At 42.9% G+C, this 18,077-nt stretch overlaps 1 protein-coding gene across 1 annotated transcript in view; it reads left to right on the forward strand.

The window, feature by feature from the left end:
- Positions 1-18,077, forward strand: part of insrb (insulin receptor b) — a 99,602-nt gene that overhangs the window by 74,798 nt on the left and 6,727 nt on the right. Inside the window, exons 3-20 of the mRNA XM_072660716.1 lie at positions 1,608-1,929; positions 3,446-3,585; positions 3,906-4,050; positions 4,465-4,679; positions 5,138-5,264; positions 5,644-5,894; positions 7,351-7,518; positions 7,893-8,091; positions 10,728-11,005; positions 12,059-12,207; positions 12,729-12,885; positions 14,219-14,312; positions 14,416-14,483; positions 14,818-15,047; positions 15,700-15,810; positions 16,306-16,465; positions 16,815-16,944; positions 17,691-17,825. Of these exons, the coding sequence (XP_072516817.1) occupies positions 1,608-1,929; positions 3,446-3,585; positions 3,906-4,050; positions 4,465-4,679; positions 5,138-5,264; positions 5,644-5,894; positions 7,351-7,518; positions 7,893-8,091; positions 10,728-11,005; positions 12,059-12,207; positions 12,729-12,885; positions 14,219-14,312; positions 14,416-14,483; positions 14,818-15,047; positions 15,700-15,810; positions 16,306-16,465; positions 16,815-16,944; positions 17,691-17,825 (3,079 nt within the window). The remainder of the gene's footprint in view (positions 1-1,607; positions 1,930-3,445; positions 3,586-3,905; positions 4,051-4,464; positions 4,680-5,137; positions 5,265-5,643; positions 5,895-7,350; positions 7,519-7,892; positions 8,092-10,727; positions 11,006-12,058; positions 12,208-12,728; positions 12,886-14,218; positions 14,313-14,415; positions 14,484-14,817; positions 15,048-15,699; positions 15,811-16,305; positions 16,466-16,814; positions 16,945-17,690; positions 17,826-18,077) is intronic.

Below are 18,077 nucleotides of genomic sequence, written 5' to 3' on the forward strand. Positions count from 1 at the left end.
TATTTTCATAGTTAAAAAATCTATCTATATATCAATTTATATATTCTTATATTAAAAATGGTGATCAGAAATGACCGCTTTTGACATTTGTGTGGTTTTATGAACGATAACATAATTACACAACCATTATTCAACCTTTATATCCATTGTAGTTAAACACACTGTGCTTTTAAGACTGATATCTATAACGGATCTCTGCTCTGATTGGCTGGCCTGTCCTGTAATTGTGCCTCATTGAAATTATGCGCTCAGACCTGCAACACTCCTTATAGCCTCAGCATGAGTGGGCGGAGCTACTAATCACATTACCTTAAATACAATTGGCTACTTATACACAACGCTTATGAGCTCCCTCTACAGTGGAGGGGTGGAGGGTTGAACGTAGAGCAGCAGTTCCACCCCATCTAACAGTCTTTTGATTAAATTTGATATGCGAACATTAAACAACAGAGGACAAAAATGATTAATGTCATTTATGTAAAAAATATTTATGTAATGTGAGTCTACAAGTAAATTAAAGTTATTCTGAGAAGTGATGGCATATTTCAAAGGCACAAAAAAGACAGAAGAATAAACAGAAGAAATGAATTTGTAGTTCTATTATATGTATTATATTATATTTATGTATTTTACTCACTTTTTTATTCCTTTACTCTACATCTTCAAAAACAAGCAAATGAACAATTATGTAAATTAAGTGGCGGACGCGGCCAATATTGGGGGCCTAACTGCTAGCTAACTGGCTAACTGGCTAACTGGCTTACAGTATAACCACACTTCCAGTTCAAGTCTTTAAATGAAGTGTTCTCTAAGAAGAGAATATATGTTACGTGTGTCTGATATGAGCTAAAATGGACTTTTGCTCACTGAAATGAACATATAGTTCCAAACTAACCCGGATAGCTTGGCGCTAACATAGCTAGCTAGCTACCAAAAATTATTTATTTACCACAGATTACCTTTTTTCTTTTAATAGAATTGTTTTAAACTAATTATCCATTTCCATAAATGTGGAACCTGTTCAGATAAATGTCATTATGAATCTATAAACCGTAGTGAAGGTGTTTTGCGACGTGACCAGCTAGCGGGAGGGAGCTGTGGGAGAGGAAAGTGAACCCGGTAGCAGGTACTAAAAAATATAAAGCCCCCCAGCTGTGGAGCAGAATGATGGTTGGTACGGCATCCAATGATGCTGAATGCAATCAAATTCTCACAGCAGTGCTCCAACATATAGTAGAAAGCCTTCTTTTATGGACAGTCTAGACAAGTTACTCCACCAAAAGCAGGAGAAACTCTTTGAGCAGGTGTCCCAATACTTTTGCCCATATAGTGTAGTATGTTTAGTAGTAGTAGTAGTGTAGTACTAGGGGCAGTGAAGACACACACACCCAGAGCGATGGGCAGCCAACTCCAGCGCCCGGGGAGCAGAGAAGGTAAAGGGCCTTGCTTAAGGGCCCAACAGTGGCAGCTTGCCAAGCCCGGGTATCGAACCCACGACCCTGTTATCAATAGCCCGGCGCTCTAACCGCTGATCCACCACTGCCCCATTATGTCCCTTAATATTAATAAATGTGCTCATTCTCTCCCTGCTGTTTTTTCCTCCTCAGTCTGCCCGGCGGAGTGTAAGCACCGCGCCTGCGCTCACAACGGTCACTGCTGCCATGACAAGTGTCTGGGCGGCTGTTCTGAACCTGGTAACGCCAGTGCTTGCGTGGCCTGCCGGAACCTCCTCCATGGACACACGTGCGTGGACCGCTGCCCGCCGGGACACTACACCTTCAGAGGCTGGCGCTGTGTCTCCTTTGCCTTCTGCCAGGACCTCCACAACCAGTGCAAGCAGAAGAAGAGCAGCGACTGCCACCAGTACGTCATCCACAATGGAGCCTGCATCCCAGAATGCCCCTCTGGATACACCATCATCGACTCCACGTGAGTAACGCGGCTGCATATCAACCCATGTCCAAATGTTTGTGGACACCCCTTCTAATGAATGCATTTAGCTACTTTAAGCTGCACCCATTGCTGACCCGGATGTGTGAATGCATACACACACAGCCCGCCAATAGAATAGGAATCTCTGGGCCAGGTAACCTGTTGAATCTTTTGGCACCATGTCTAATGCCAGGCGTGGGTTAGAGGGGTATAAAGCGCCCCAGCATTGAGCTGTGGAACAGTATGATAGTTGGTGCGCCATCCAGTATTTTTGGGACGAGGTGGGGAGGTAGGGAGGAGGTTGAATGGTGATCACCCAACATCCTCACTAATATTCTCGTTGCTGAATGCAATCAAATCCTCACAGCAATGCTCCAACAACTAGTAGAAAGCCGTCTTTCATGGGCAGTCTAGATAAGTTACTCCAACAAAAGCAGGAGAAACTCTTTGAGCAGGTGTCCCAATACTTTTGCCCTTATGTTGTAGTATGTTAGCCATTACAACATCTGTAGCCCCCCGGATTGCTAAGCTCTACTGTTATTATGTCACTTAATATTAATAAACATATATTAGTTGTGTGTGTGTGTGTATGTGTGTGTGTGTGTGTGTGTGTGTGTGTGAGTGGTCCGTCCTGGTGAATTGGGACCTCCTGAGGACAATAGGTGTCTTTGTTAGGACATGGTGGCGTCCAGAACTGTTGTAAATATGTGCCGGTTACAGAGCACCTCCTGGTGTGTGTGTGTGTGTGTGTGTGTGTGTGTAGAGGAGGGTCTATACTTTGGAAAGCTTGATTGGATCGCTGTCCCAGGGATTCGAAAATTGACGTAATTTGCTTGTTTTTCAGCTCCAGCCATCTTCGCCTGGCCTGTGGGCGACAGTCACTCATTAATAAGCCCTGTTCCACAACACACACACACACACACACACAGAGACACCCCCTCCTCCCCCTGCTCACAGATTTCTCTCTATTTCTTCTGTTGCTGTCTTAAGCAGGAGAGATCAGTATCATCTTTTTTGTAGTTGTTGTTTTTTTTTTTATATTTATTGTTTTTAATTGAACAGAAAAGAAAGGTTATGAGAAAGGTTATTCTAAGCTATATTTTGTCCAATAGGTTTCCAATAAGGGGTGTAAGAAAACTTTGGTATATCGGTACAGCGATAAAATGTAGTTCAGTACTGTATTGCTTTTCAAAAGCACAGTATTGATAAGTAATAGTTTACATGTAAAGATTGGTGTCAGACAGTGGTTTGTGCTTTTTATTTTACTCTGTATAAAGGAAAAAAAACATTGTGGACACACACCATAATCTATGGCACTTTAGAGGTATAACAGTACATTTATTGGGCCCGAATCATCCCAGTACAGGGGTCAGTACAGTCTGTTGGTGTACATACGGTAATATCTTCACGCTCAGTTGACTTCAAGCTCAAGCTCATGGTTTGTTGTCTTTAAAAGCTAGAAAATTCCTGTTTCCCCTCTGAATGAAGTTTCACTGTGTGTTTTGTGTTTTAGGCTGAACTGCACGCCCTGCGCTGGTCTCTGTCCGAAGCTGTGTACTGGAGTGCAGACCATAGACTCTGTCACTGCTGCTCAGGCTCTGCGGGGCTGCACTGTCCTCAACGGCAGCCTGATCATCAAAATCCGTGGCGGGAGTGAGTATTAACCTAAACATCATTAATTACTCCATTAATGAACCTTTACTACCCACTCCTAATGCAGCGAGTTACAAAATCAAGAGTAGCATCAGAACCCGCAGAGAGGCCCCAGCTACTCCGATTGTACCAGTTGCAATCGGATCGTTTTTCTGCTGGGTCACCATAATCAGCTTCATAAACCAGGATAGAGTCGCTACATATATTCCAACATGCACTTGATGGCAGCAGCATTACCCAGCATTGTTAGAAATCATTTCATTTTCATTACATTCTTAAAAAGGAAATATAAACGTGTATAAAATATTTCTCTGGCACAGATAATATAGCGGCTGAGCTGGAGGCTAACCTGGGTCAGCTGGAGGAGATCACAGGCTATCTGACAATCCGCAGAGCGTACGCCCTGGTCTCCCTCTCCTTCCTCCGCAAACTCCGCCTCATCCGTGGCGAGACGCAGGAAATCGGGTATGACTCTTTTTTTTTCTGGATAATGAATATTTCATACTGAATACTAAATAATATTTACATTACATTACATTTACGGCATTTAGCCGACGTTCTTATCCAGAGCGACTTACGAGGTAACTCGTATTACAGTGGTGGGCCAATGTAGTGTTGTGAGTCTTGCCCAAGTACTCTTATTGGTGTAGGGCAGCATAGTTACCCAGACCAGGAATCGAACCCCAGTCTCCCACATGATGTGATAGCTCACGGACAGGTAGTGGTGTTATCTGTTGCGCCACACCAACTACCATAATATGAACTGAACTAACAAAAAATTCATAGTTGACACTGAACGATTCATAGTACATACTGAATAACTATAATATATAATAATTTGGATGTTTTCTTTTCTCTTTTTTTCTTTATTATTTTTAGGAATTACTCTTTCTATGCCCTGGACAACCAAAATCTGCGTCAGCTGTGGGACTGGTCCAAGCACAACCTGACCATCCTGCAGGGCCGGATGTTCTTCCACTATAACGCCAAACTCTGCCTGTCCGAAATCCGCAAGATGGAAGAAGTGACTGGGACCAAAGACAGGCACACTAAAAATGACATCGCCCTCCGCACCAACGGAGACCAGGCGTCCTGTAAGACTCAAAGCAATGCATCACACTGTTTAGCATGAGACTGTTTCCAGTGGCATAATTAGAATGCAAGGTTCACACACCTTTATAATACACTTATAGTATTTATTAAGGAGCATTATCTGACTGCTTTGTCCCAAGGCACAAACCTGGCTAGACATAAAGTTCAGGGATGTTTTATTATACAGTTTTCAACCTGATCTCTAAGTAGCGCACCTGCAGGGTATGATAGATTACCACAGAAAATGAATTGTACTTATTTCCCCAGACTGTGTGTACAGTTTGTACAGTTTTCCTATTGACTTAATATCCATCCACATGACTATTTGCCTATTTCTGTGTTCCTGTATTAATGTATAATATGTGTAATGTATTGTCTCATGATACATTACTCTCTTTCCGATTACTGCCTTAAGAACATGTAACATGATGTAAATCGACTTTTTTATTTGATCTTTTAGGTGAAAATCGACTGCTCAATTTCACCCAAATCCGCGTCTCATCCAAAAATATTGTGATCAGATGGGAGCCGTTCTGGCCACCAGACTTCAGAGACCTTCTGGGCTTCATGGTACTCTACAAAGAAGCGTGAGTGTCATAGAGTGGCTGCTTGGTTTGTAAAAGTCAGATTAGGCAAATAATAGGCTACATACGTCCATTTCTGAGTGAGTAGTGACTGTCTGCTGACCCCATAGTGGCCATTCCACCATCGCAATGGAAATAACCCGGCTGAATGTGGTTACTGCTGTAAATCTGCCTCTAGAGGATCCATTTACATCCATGTTCATTCTGCATGTCGAATCGATCAGCGCTTTCTGAGAGCTTCCATGTTTTATCACAGTATATAAAAACAGCAGCAGGAATGGCGGTCACTTGTCGGATTGCGAACTTGTCTGATTTAGGACTTTAAAATAACTGCAGGTCAGACAGTAAAGCAGCGCTGACCGTCTTGCTCTCTCTCCCGCAGGCCTTATAAAAATGTGACTGAGTTTGATGGGCAGGATGCATGCGGATCGAACAGCTGGGTGATTACAGACGTGGAGCCGCCGCCACGGGCGACCGATGGGAATAAACCGGGGGATCCGGGGTGCGTCCTCATGCCCCTGAAGCCCTGGACGCAGTATGCCATCATGGTCAAAACTCAGCTGTCCGTCTCTGACGAGCACCAGGTGCACGGGGCCAAGAGCGAAATCATCTACATCCGCACCAACCCGACCCGTAAGTCCAGACACTGTCCAAACACTGCTTGCTTTATTATACAGCAATTCTAACCGCAACATCTGATTGGTTGGATATCATTCCACTGTCCTCCTGCCTGGTTAAAGGATTCTTTTAATAATGGAAAACATCTTGTAGATGATTCGTCTACTGGAACTGCTGTTTTTTGGCAGTATTAACCACAGCGTCTCTATCCCAGCAGTGTGTATCTGTGTCTACCTGTAAAACTGAAAAAAGAAGAAACCCAAGTCAGTGGCACTGAATGTGTCTACCTATAAAGCCCAATAAACACAGCCAAATAAACATAAAGCCAGTGGTCAGTGAGAGTGTCTACCTGTAATGAACTCTATATAACTTTAGAATAACCCCAAATAAACATAAAGTCAGTGGTCAGTGAGAGTGTCTACCTGTAAAACTATATAACATTAGAATAAACCCAAATAAACACAGTCTGTGGTCAGTGAGAGTGTATACCTGTAAAACTCTATATAGCATTAGAATAAACCCAAATAAACATAGTCAGTGGTCAGTGAGAGTGTCTACCTGTAATTAACGCTATATAACATTAGAATAAACCCAAATAAACATAATGTCAGTGGTCAGTGAGAGTATCTACCTGTAATGAACTCTATATAACATTAGAATAACACCAAATAAACAAAGTCAGCAGTCAGTGAGAGTGTCTACCTGTAATTAACTCTATATAACATTAGAATAAACCCAAATAAACACAGTCTGTGGTCAGTGAGAGTGTCTACCTGTAATGAACACTAAATAACATTAGAATAAACCCAAATAAACATAATGTCAGTGGTCAGTGAGAGTATCTACCTGTAATGAACTCTATATAACATTAGAATAACACCAAATAAACAAAGTCAGTGGTCAGTGAGAGTGTCTACCTGTAATTAACACTAAATAACAGAATAAACCCAAATAAACATAATGTCAGTTGTCAGGGGGAGTGTCTACCTGTAAAACTCTATATAACATTAGAATAAACCCAAATAAACATAAAGTCAGTGGTCAGAATGTGCTGTTGGTCAGTAAGGTTAGAGTGTCTACCTGTCTACAAGGTCTGTCTTGGTTAGATAGACCTTGTTTGGGAACTGGAAATACTGGCCTTCCTCTGGGAGAGCTCTGGAAGTGGTTAAGCTACTTTCATACAGAACATGTGTTAGTGTTTTTGGAACCAATAAAAACCTGCATGCCCACAGCCCAGTTTCCTCCAGAGCATCATAGTGTTAAGATCATCTCGACCATTTACCGATCGTCTTTGTTCTGAGACGCTTTTGGAGAACCAAGCCCTGATTAACAGCTTTGCAGATCAGTTTCTCGGATGCCAACACTCTGGCACAGCACTGTAGTTTGGAAATGGGCTTCTATGCCTTGTGTTCTGTGTTCTTGCTTAAAATATAACTCCAATGTAATTCACATATTTATTCTCTCACCGCAGGACCGTCAGTTCCTCTGGACCCAATCTCCTCCTCAAACTCTTCCTCTCAGATCATCCTAAAGTGGAAGCCCCCAGCTGACCCCAATGGCAACATCACACACTACCGTGTGGCTTACCAGAAACAAGAGGAGGACAGTGAGCTCTACAAGTTTGATTACTGTCAGAAAGGTGAGAGCTTCTTCTTCTCAGAGGTTCTGAAGTTGGTCATGTAGAAGACGTATTTGCATATTCAAATTACACATTTTTTTAAAAAAAGGACAGAAGATTTGATTAAATTAAAGTTGATTCTTTAGGTATTCATCATTACTGTGGTCAAAAAGGACAACACCAGTGGTAGTCAGATCACACACTGAAAGGTCCATTTCATGGAAAACCACAAACGTCCACATAGTTTTACAGCTTTACTGTTTAAAAGAGTCAAAGAATATTTCCTCCAGTTTACAGTGTGTGTGTGTGTGTGCGCGTGTGTGCGTGTGCGCGTGTGTGCGTGTGTGCGTGTGTGCGTGTGTGCGTGTGTGTGTGTGTGTGTGTGTGTCCTGCAGGAATGAAGCTGCCATCCCGGGCCCCGACGCACTACACGACGGAGGAGGAGCAGAAGTGGAACCAGACAGAGGAGCAGGGTGACACCAGCAGCTGCTGCGCCTGCCCCAAAACTGAAACGGAGCTGAAAAAGGAGGCAGAGGAGACGGAGTTCCGCAAAACCTTTGAGAACTACATCCACAACGAGGTCTTCGAACCCAAGTACGAACGCTCAGCTAAAATCATTACATTTGTAAAACGTTTTTTATTACATGCACTGTTACATAGAAACTGGCTGAGTAGAACTAGTCACAGCCCGGTGGCCGGTCCCAGAACAAGTAAACTGGTGATTAGGACCGATCACAGTCAGGGGGAGGTCATGGAACAAACAAACGGGCAATTATAGCTTGGCGGGAAGTCTCAGAACAGAAGAACAGGTGATTAGAACTAATCACAGCCTGGTGAGGAGGTCTCTGAACAATAGAACAGGTCCTTAGAACCAATCGCTGCCTGGCAAGGTGATCTCAGAACACACAAACTGGAGATTTGCACAAATCCCAGTAGGTCAAGCTCTCTCAGAACAAATGAGGTGGTGACCAATCACAGTCAGGATGGTGGTCTCAGAACAAGTAAACTGGTGATTAGGACCAATCACAGTCAGGGGGAGGTCCCAGCACAAACAAACAGGTGATTAGGATCGATTACAGCCTGGCAGGCAATCTCAGAACAGTAAAACAGGTGCTTAGAACCAATCGCAGCCTGGCGTGGCGGTCTCAGAACAAAAGAACAGGCGATTAGAACCAATCGCAGCCTGGGGTTGCAGTCTAAAAACAAAAGAACAGGTGCTTAAAACCAATCGCAGCCTGGCGAGTCCCAGTCTGTCAGACACTCTCAGAACAAATGAGGTGGTGATTTGGGCCAATCACATTCTGGGGGAGGGCTCAGAACAAACAAGGTGGTGATTAAGACCAGTTGCAGACAGAGGAAAGTCTCAGGACAAACAAACAGGTGATTTATGACCAATCACAGTTGGTCAAATGAACTGGTGATTAGTCAACTGGTCAGGTTATCTTCAGGATACAGCGCTCGATCAGCTTTAAGCCTTTAATACTCAGGGCTGTTACTTTATTACAGGGTTTTGAGAAGTCCTGCTTTAATAGTGCAGAGGTCTTTTTGGTGCAAAATAAGGCCTTAAAGTAAGTGTGTGTGTGTGTGTGTGTGTGTGTGTGTGTGTGTGTCTCCACACTCTGCTACCTGCTGCAATTCCCCAGTGTGTTTTACAATGGCCTGAACGAGAGCATGGGCTGCAGATCACGGAAAACCAATTGGAGAGAGCGAGGCTGTGCCTGCTCACCACCTGGAGAGAGGGCCTCTTAATGAGTGTGTGTTTCTGGCCTTTACATCAGCACCTGCCCTCGCTGTTTTCTGCTCATTTACACACCGCTGGACGCTGTCTGTGACTGCACCAGGCTTCTGATTGACCAGATGAAACTGTTCATGGTCCTCTTGCAGGGCTTTTCAAAGCGAGTTAATCCTGTATGAACTTTCCATACAGAGAACTCTGTGAAGGCAGTGGACTTTATAAGTTGGCCAGTGAGTGAATGTGCAAGCTGTCCAGTACAGTGGCTAGTTAGTAAAACATAAGGTAGGGGTTGCCAATAAAGTAGCCAGTTAGTAAAGCATAAAGTAGGGGTTTCCAATAAAATGGCCAGTTAGTAAAGCACAAGGTAGGGGTTTCCAATAAAATGGCCAGTTAGTAAAGGATAAAGTAGGGGTTTCCAATAAAATGACCAGTTAGTAAAGGATAAGGTAGGGGTTTCCAATAAAATGGCCAGTTAGTAAAGCATAAAGTAGTGGTTTCCAATAAAATGGCCAGTTAGTAAAGGATAAAGTAGGGGTTGCCAACAAAGTAGCCAGTTAGTAAAGCATAAAGTAGGGGTTTCCAATAAAATGGCCAGTTAGTAAAGCACAAGGTAGGGGTTTCCAATAAAATGGCCAGTTAGTAAAGGATAAGGTAGGGGTTTCCAATAAAATGACCAGTTAGTAAAGGATAAGGTAGGGGTTTCCAATAAAATGACCAGTTAGTAAAGGATAAAGTAGGGGTTTCCAATAAAATGGCCAGTTAGTAAAGGATAAGGTAGGGGTTTCCAATAAAATGGCCAGTCAGTAAAGCAGAAGTTAGGGGTTTCCAATAAAATGGCCAATCAGTAAAGCAGAAGGTAGGGGTTTCCAATAAAATGGCCAGTTAGTAAAGCATCATTTTATTATACTGTGATTAACAAACACGATACTAATATTTTGTCCATGTTGTTTCGAGCTGATCCTTCTTGGCTTTGTATCCATGTGAGCAGAAACTACTGTGATTATTGTGAAGAGTGATAAATGATCGTGTTGTTGCCCAAAACTCATTAGTGTTTGATTGAAGTACAGCCATTATTTCTGTGAAATCAGCTATAGTCAGTTAGTGTAGTGCCATCTAGTGGGGGCCTGTTGAACAGCCACTTGCGGTTAGGGATTATTCTACAGTGGTTGGCACCACCTACTGGATTTCACTGTTTAATAGCTGATGAATTGGCTGGAGGTGTGGCTGTGGCGGTTCAAAATGTCAGCCAGCAGTGTTTTTTACCAAAGGTCACGGAGTCCAGAGGAGGCTAATCTTCTGCTTAACTGTTCCGCAAGCCTAGCAGTCCTGATCTCACCTGCAGGCCGGAGTAATTGAAAAGATTTGAGAATGTTGGGGAAAATGCCAGACCTCATGACCATGACTGCTTAACTGTTGAAGGCTTTTAGAATGTATTTTTCTAAAGCCTTTTTATTATTAATTAATGAATAATTCAATCATTTCTCCTCTTTTTCAGACCTTCGCGTCGCCGCCGGTCATTGGGAATAGCTAACTCCACCCACTCCACCGTCCTGATCACACCCCCCAGCTTCCCCAATATCTCCGCCCCCACTGTAGGGCCAGAGGAAGAGAAGAGAAAGCTGGTGCTGACCGTTAGCTCCAAAGAGTCCATCGTTATCTCCCACCTTCATCACTTCACCAGCTACCAGATCGAGATCCAGGCCTGTAATCACCCCTCTGACCCTGCCTACTGCAGCATGGCCACCTACGTCAGCGCACGCACCATGCCCGAGGGTTAGCATCCACTGACCAGCCACACAAATCACACTGCTTTCTAGAGCCATGATGTTTTTATCTGAACCAGATTATAGGTTATATATAATCGCCCAGTTTAACACGACTTACAGCACCAAGTTTACAAGCTGGACTCAACTGTTGATTGACCAAATTCCATATGAACCTGGCTGTAGCCTAACAAAATCCCATCCAAACCGGATTGTAACCAAACACAATTCCTTCTGAACTGAATTGTAACTTCTAGAAAAAGCTTTAGACATTACTAGACACAGGTCAATAGGGTGACCACTCTGCTATTCGCCCAAGTATTCTCTGAAGAGGAGGGTCTTCAGTCTGCATTTAAAGACAGTGAGCGACTCAGCTGTTCAGACACCCAGGGAAAGTTCGTTCCACCACTTTGGTGCCAGGACAGAAAAAAGCCTGGGCGCTCGTCTTCCGTACATTTTGAGGGATGGCGGGTCGAGCCGAGCCGTACTTGAAGCTCGAAGGGCTCTTGGGACACACAATTTCATCAGAACCCAACTCAAACTCAGCAAAATTGATTATACCCAATCATTTTGACCAACAGCATCTATCAAAACCAGACTGGGACCAGTTTAGACTGATCCATCTAAACAGATTGTAACCCAACAAAATTCTATCTGAACAGGATCGTAACCAATAGAATTTAATCTGAAACCAACAAAATAAAATCCTGTAACCAAACACAATTCCTGGACTATTCCTGGAATACTGGACTGTACCTTCCATCTGAACCCGACTGTAACCCAACAAAATTCCTTCTGAATCCAACTGGCAAGTAACAGACCTCCATTGGAACTTAACTAACACACAGTTTCATCAGAACCCAACTCAAACCCATCTAAACTGGATTATACCCAACCGTTTTTCTTTTTGACACAACAGCATCCATCAAAACCAGACTGGGACCAGTTTAGACTGTTCCATCTAAACCACATTATAACCCAACAAAATCCCGTCTGTCTTTTCTTGTCCTTAATGCCAAATACTGTGTGTAGCAGTTATTGAATTTCAGGCTTTTGTATCCAGGTAAAGCGGATGATATCTTGGGCCCGGTGACTCATGAGATCCTTCCAGATGAGCCAGACTTTGTGTACATCCACTGGCAGGAGCCGAAAGCTCCAAATGGCATGATTGTTCTGTACGAGATCAACTACCGTCGGGTTTCTGATACTGAGGTAAGTGTCGGTCAAGCATGCATCACCACCACAGACAACATAATCTGTAATTCACACTGAATGGGGGGGGGGGGGGATAATGTGTCGCATGTTTCACCTATAAGTGTGCAGTAAATGCATTACCAAAAGTGCTAACCTGACTAACAGTGAGTTGCAGTGATCAGGACATTAACCAGCAGCCTCTTACAGCAACTCCTGTACATTGGTGGCTTTATCAGCAGTTTTGGCTGAGAGAGCTCTTTGTTTCAGTCTGGTGGAAGCTGCAGTTTAATGAGTTTGCCAGACAGACAAATGTGTTTATGAGAACTCAGTATGCAGAGAAAGTGGTGTTTCTGTTGCTATGGCAACCGCCTGAGCCCTCTCATCACTGCACAAACCCAGACAGAGTTCAGCTTTTATTGCTGAACCATAGAGTTTTAACGTTATTTGAATCATTCATTATTTTTTTAATATAAAAGACTGTTAATTAAGAATAAGCACCAACGTTTTGTCCCTCTCTCTCCTTTTTCTCTCTTTCTCAGGAATTGCATCACTGTGTGTCCAGGATCAGCTATGAGAAGACCAAAGGCTGCAAATTGAGAGTGGGCCATCCTGGGAACTACAGCGTCCGAATCAGAGCGACTTCCTTGGCTGGAAACGGCTCCTGGACTGAACCCACGTACTTCTTCATGCCAGACAGTAAGCTTTAACCTAGTCACACTCCACACTCACTTCCTGTTTGTTAAAAGCCTGCAGAATAGAAATGAGAGACAGAGAGACAGAGAGACAGAGACAGAGACAGAGACAGAGACAGAGACAGAGAGAGAGAGAGAGAGAGAGAGAGAGAGAGAGGACTAACCGGACGTGAGTACGGCACCACCGTCCATTAACGTGTTGTATTCAAACCAGATTATAGCTCAACAAGAACCACTTTCTGTCTAGTTTGACCCAATTTACTGCACCATGTTTTGAATCCAGACTCAATAAAATTTAATCTGACCTGGACTATATCCCAAAAAGGTAATTTGACCTGGATTATATGCCCCAAAATTCCATCTGACCTGGAAATATAACCCAACAAAATTTTAATCTGTCCTAAAAATATAACCCAACAAAATTTAATCTGACCTGGATTATATCCCAAAAAAATCCATCTGAACTGGATTATATCCCAACAAAATTCCATATAGACTGCATTATAACTCAACAAAATTCCATCTGGCCTGTAAATATAACCCAACAAAATTCCATTATATCCCTAAAAAAAAGATTTGACCTGGATTATATCATCAAAAAAATCCATTTGACCTGGATTATATGCCCCAAAAATCCATCTGACCTGGAAATATAACCCAACAAAATTTAATCTGACCTGGATTATATCCCAAAAAAATCCATCTAAACTGGATTATATCCCAACATAATTCCATATAGACTGCATTATAACCCAACAAAATTCCATCTGACCTGGATTATAACCCAAAAAATCCATTTGACCTGGATTATATCCCAACAAAATTCCATCTGACCTGGAAATATAACTCAACAAAATTTCATCTAAACTGGATTATATCCCAACAAAATTCAGTTTAAGATGGAGAGTGACCCGTCTCCACAGTGACCACAGTTTCCAGTCTTCATCACTGATGTCCAGTGAGAACAGAATTGCCTGCATATCCTTCATATATACAGTCAGTGGTTCAGCTCCTCCTAAGCTCTGGTCTGTAGCCTCTCGTTCTTGCTCTCGTTTAGACAGCTTGTGGATTCTTGTTACAGTGGAGGCGCTCGAGGGGAAGTTTGCTCTTGGGGATTTATCCACAGGTCTCCCTTAAATGCTGTCCAGCGGAGTCTGTTTAAGCTGTACAATCTCTGATTCTATGAGCATACTGTTAAGAGGGTCAATGTGCTCAAGTGCATTAAAACAGGTGTAAACAACAGACCTCAAACAGTATCATTATTGTCTCTGCTTGTGTTTTGTTTTTTTGTTTATGTGCTTCAGGAAAAGTATCTCACGGCTCTTTTCCACCTCTAGATTACATGAACGTGAAGATCATCATCGGCCCAGTCATCCTTCTAATCATCGTGCTCTTCATTGGAAGTGGAGCCTTTATAGTTCTCAGGAAGAAGTATGTGTCTCCATCGTCTCACACACACTCTCTCACACACATACACACACCCTCGCTGTTATTTGCCAAAATACTCACACACTTCCACTCTTTCCCTCCTCAGGCAAACTGAAGGACCTACGGGCCCTCTAATCGCCTCCTCAAATCCGGAGTACATCAGCGCTAATGACGGTAAACATTAACCACAGAGAGGGGCGGCTTCACCAGAGCTGACTTACAGTGCTGTGCAGAAGTGTTGGCCCCCTAAGAACACTGTTTAAATGTTTCTAAAGCAGTATACAGCATTAGAATAAATGTTATTAACATCTTAAAAAAGCTAATAACATATTTATTAATAATAGTTATTCAGATTTTGCTTGTAAAAGTACTACATAATAGAGTAAACGCACATTTTTACAACATTATTACGGTAGAAAATAACATAAATAAAGTAAGAATGTTCTCAGGTGGTCTAAACCCAGACCAGCTCTATAGCAGTGATGATGGCATGTGTTTTCCTGTGCAGTGTATGTTCCTGATGACTGGGAGGTGGCGCGGGAGAAGATCACAGTTTTGCGGGAGCTGGGGCAGGGCTCGTTCGGCATGGTTTACGAGGGCATCGCGAAGGACATTGTGAAGGGTGAGCCGGAGACGCGAGTGGCCGTGAAGACCGTGAACGAATCTGCAAGTCTGAGAGAGCGCATAGAGTTCCTCAATGAAGCTTCAGTCATGAAGGCTTTCAGCTGCCACCATGTGGTGAGTACAGGGTCCTGCCGAGAGCCAGATGTGACATAATGCAATCTAAATATGACTGTTTTCCATTTCAATTGAATTTTCTAACACAAGGTCAGAGTTAGACATGCAGTCAGGCGTAGTTAAAAAGCTTGAGAGAGGTTTTTTTGCATTTAGGCCCACTTTTGACTGATGTATGGTTTATTATTGTTACGAAATCTAACCCCCATATTTATAAGGAAAAAATGCTGATCATAAAGTGGACCCTTTAACCTCACACATAGTCACACAGATCCGTTCTTCACCCTCCTAACTGCATTGCTCTTATAAGTAATATAGTTAGATCTCATCAGTTTCATAAACCCTAAAATAGAACCTTGTGGGACTCCACTAAGTTCTGCATTAGCATTAATAGCATAATAATACATCCAGGGTTCAAAAGGTCAGGGGAAGTCCCTTTTCCTTTTCGTCTTGAATTTGCAGTTGTTGTGATGGCACGTTGAACTCAGCATGGTTGAGCATCGTTCATATACATATATAAGTCTTACGCCTGTAACAACCTGTAAAATGTATTATTTTGTGAATGTGACTTTTTTTAGGTACAGAAACCCACACAGACTTTAAGGAGAAACTTAAACACTGCTGTTGTGTCTGATGTGTGTGTTTGTGTTTGTAGGTGCGTCTGCTGGGTGTGGTGTCTAAGGGGCAGCCCACACTGGTTGTGATGGAGCTGATGACCCATGGTGATCTAAAGAGCTACCTGCGCTCCCTCAGACCTGATGCTGAGGTAAACACACACACACACACACACACACTCATGCACATTTCAAATTCTTTTGTGGTATTTGTTTTAGTCATTTTTGATTTATTCATTTGTCTACATTTACTAATATTATTGGTAATTATTATAATATATTATATTATATTACAATATTATAATATTTTAAACCAGCTTTATCCTCACAGATTTAACGTAAGATTTCCATGTGTTGAGAGTTGGGATAGAGCAATAATGTGGATCGTCTAAGGGTCCGTAGAGACTGGTTTGATAACCATGGGTGTACTGTAGAACACATTTGGTCCATACGTGCTTACTTCGCACACTAGAGACAGGGGTTTGATTTCTTATGCAGACAGAGACAGGAATCAAACACAACCTGACAATATCAATAAGAGCTCAATGGGGCAAGATTCTGATCACTCTGCCTTAAAGCAGTTGTTAAATCTGGAAGGACGAGGCATGTCTGCCACTGTATCTCTGACCACTTTTTTTCTGGTGCAGAATAACCCTGGCCGCCCACCTCCCACTCTGAAGGAGATGATTCAGATGGCAGCGGAGATCGCTGATGGCATGGCCTACCTCAACGCGAAGAAGTTTGTGCACAGAGACCTTGCTGCTAGAAACTGCATGGTGGCTGAGGACCTCACCGTCAAAATCGGAGGTGAAATGAAGTCTCAATAAACTTAAAGCAAATTCAACCTAAATTTAATTTACTGGGCAGGCTTTTTTTGAAGAGCCCTATTGATACAGATGTCAGCATCTACACTCTAGACGCCAACGGAGTTAAACAGTCATTAACCTAAACCACATGCTGTAGAGGTTGTAGCATAAAGGTCCTTTGCCTTGTGCAGGGAACAGTCCCGCCCCTTGCAGGCCTGGTGCTCGCAAGCATACAGCCTCCATATCAGAGCAGCTGTTCATCCCAGCAGTTAGATCCCAGATGACCATTGTCTGTTCTAGTGTGGTGATAAAGGGAAAGTGTTAACCTGGATGCTCTTGTTTATTTTCAGATTTTGGCATGACGCGGGACATTTACGAGACAGATTATTATCGGAAAGGAGGGAAGGGTTTGTTGCCGGTCCGGTGGATGGCCCCGGAGTCTCTGAAAGATGGAGTTTTCACAGCTCACTCAGACTGCTGGTGGGTTTCCAGCTCACTCTTTCTCTCTGAGCTTTTTACACCACAGCGTGTTCTCACACACGACACCTTTCATAGCACAGAATTCATACACTCAGTACCTCTCAGACTTGACAACCTGCAGATCCCAACCCTCATTTCACCTCTCACACTGTTCACACCTTACACAAAAAATCTGCATCATATTAAACCAACAGTCTTGTTACACATTCTTCATTCTAATAGAAATTTTTAAGTATTTTTAAAGACGTATCTGCCCCCCCCCCCCGCCCCCCACCCCCTTCTACCATTACCCAGTCTGTCCTTCCACCCCCACCGCACATCATCTCCCTTCCTTGTAATTTTATTTTTATTTCTGTAAAGTGTTTTGAGTTGTGTTAGACTGAAAAGGGGGGCTGTGTAAATAAAGATGAAAGAATAATAGCTGCAGAAATGTATTATTATTATTATTATTATTTAAACCAATAAATTCCAACACTTCTCCCCATTAAACATTAAGCATTCTGATCAGACTTTGATAACACCTTTACAACTACATGATTCCTTCTTCTCGCTGTTGTATGATGTACACCTTTAAAATCGGCTGCATCCTCAACAATGCTCTGCTGATCTTCTGAACTTCCACCAGAGGTCCTTAAAACACTGGCATATAAACAACAGAGGCAATAGAGAAACTGTAGTCTGAAATACTGGACTGCCCATTGACTCACTCTTGATTCATTCTCTGTGTGTGTGTGTGTGCTGTGCAGGTCATTCGGTGTGGTTCTGTGGGAGATCAGTACGTTGGCGGAGCAGCCTTATCAGGGCCTGTCCAACGAGCAGGTGCTGAAATTCGTCATGGACGGAGGATATCTGGACCGACCTGAGAGCTGCGCCGAGAGAATGTAAGATTTAAAATATAATCATTAAAAAACTAACTAAATAAATCTGTTTCTTAATAAAATGTCAACTAAAAGGTTTATGGAGCAGTGGAACAGTGTTCTCTGGGATGTGTTGGAGTGGCAGAACTAATCATCCAGCATCACTGATGCAATCAAAGCCTCCTCACAGCCATGTTCCAACATCTAACTTAAAGCTTTTGTGTAAAAAAAAACAAAACAAAGCAAACTAGAGGCTGTTACTGCAGCAAAGGGGGA

This window comes from Salminus brasiliensis, chromosome 17 (assembly GCF_030463535.1).
Source record: "Salminus brasiliensis chromosome 17, fSalBra1.hap2, whole genome shotgun sequence".
NCBI lineage: Eukaryota > Metazoa > Chordata > Actinopteri > Characiformes > Bryconidae > Salminus > Salminus brasiliensis.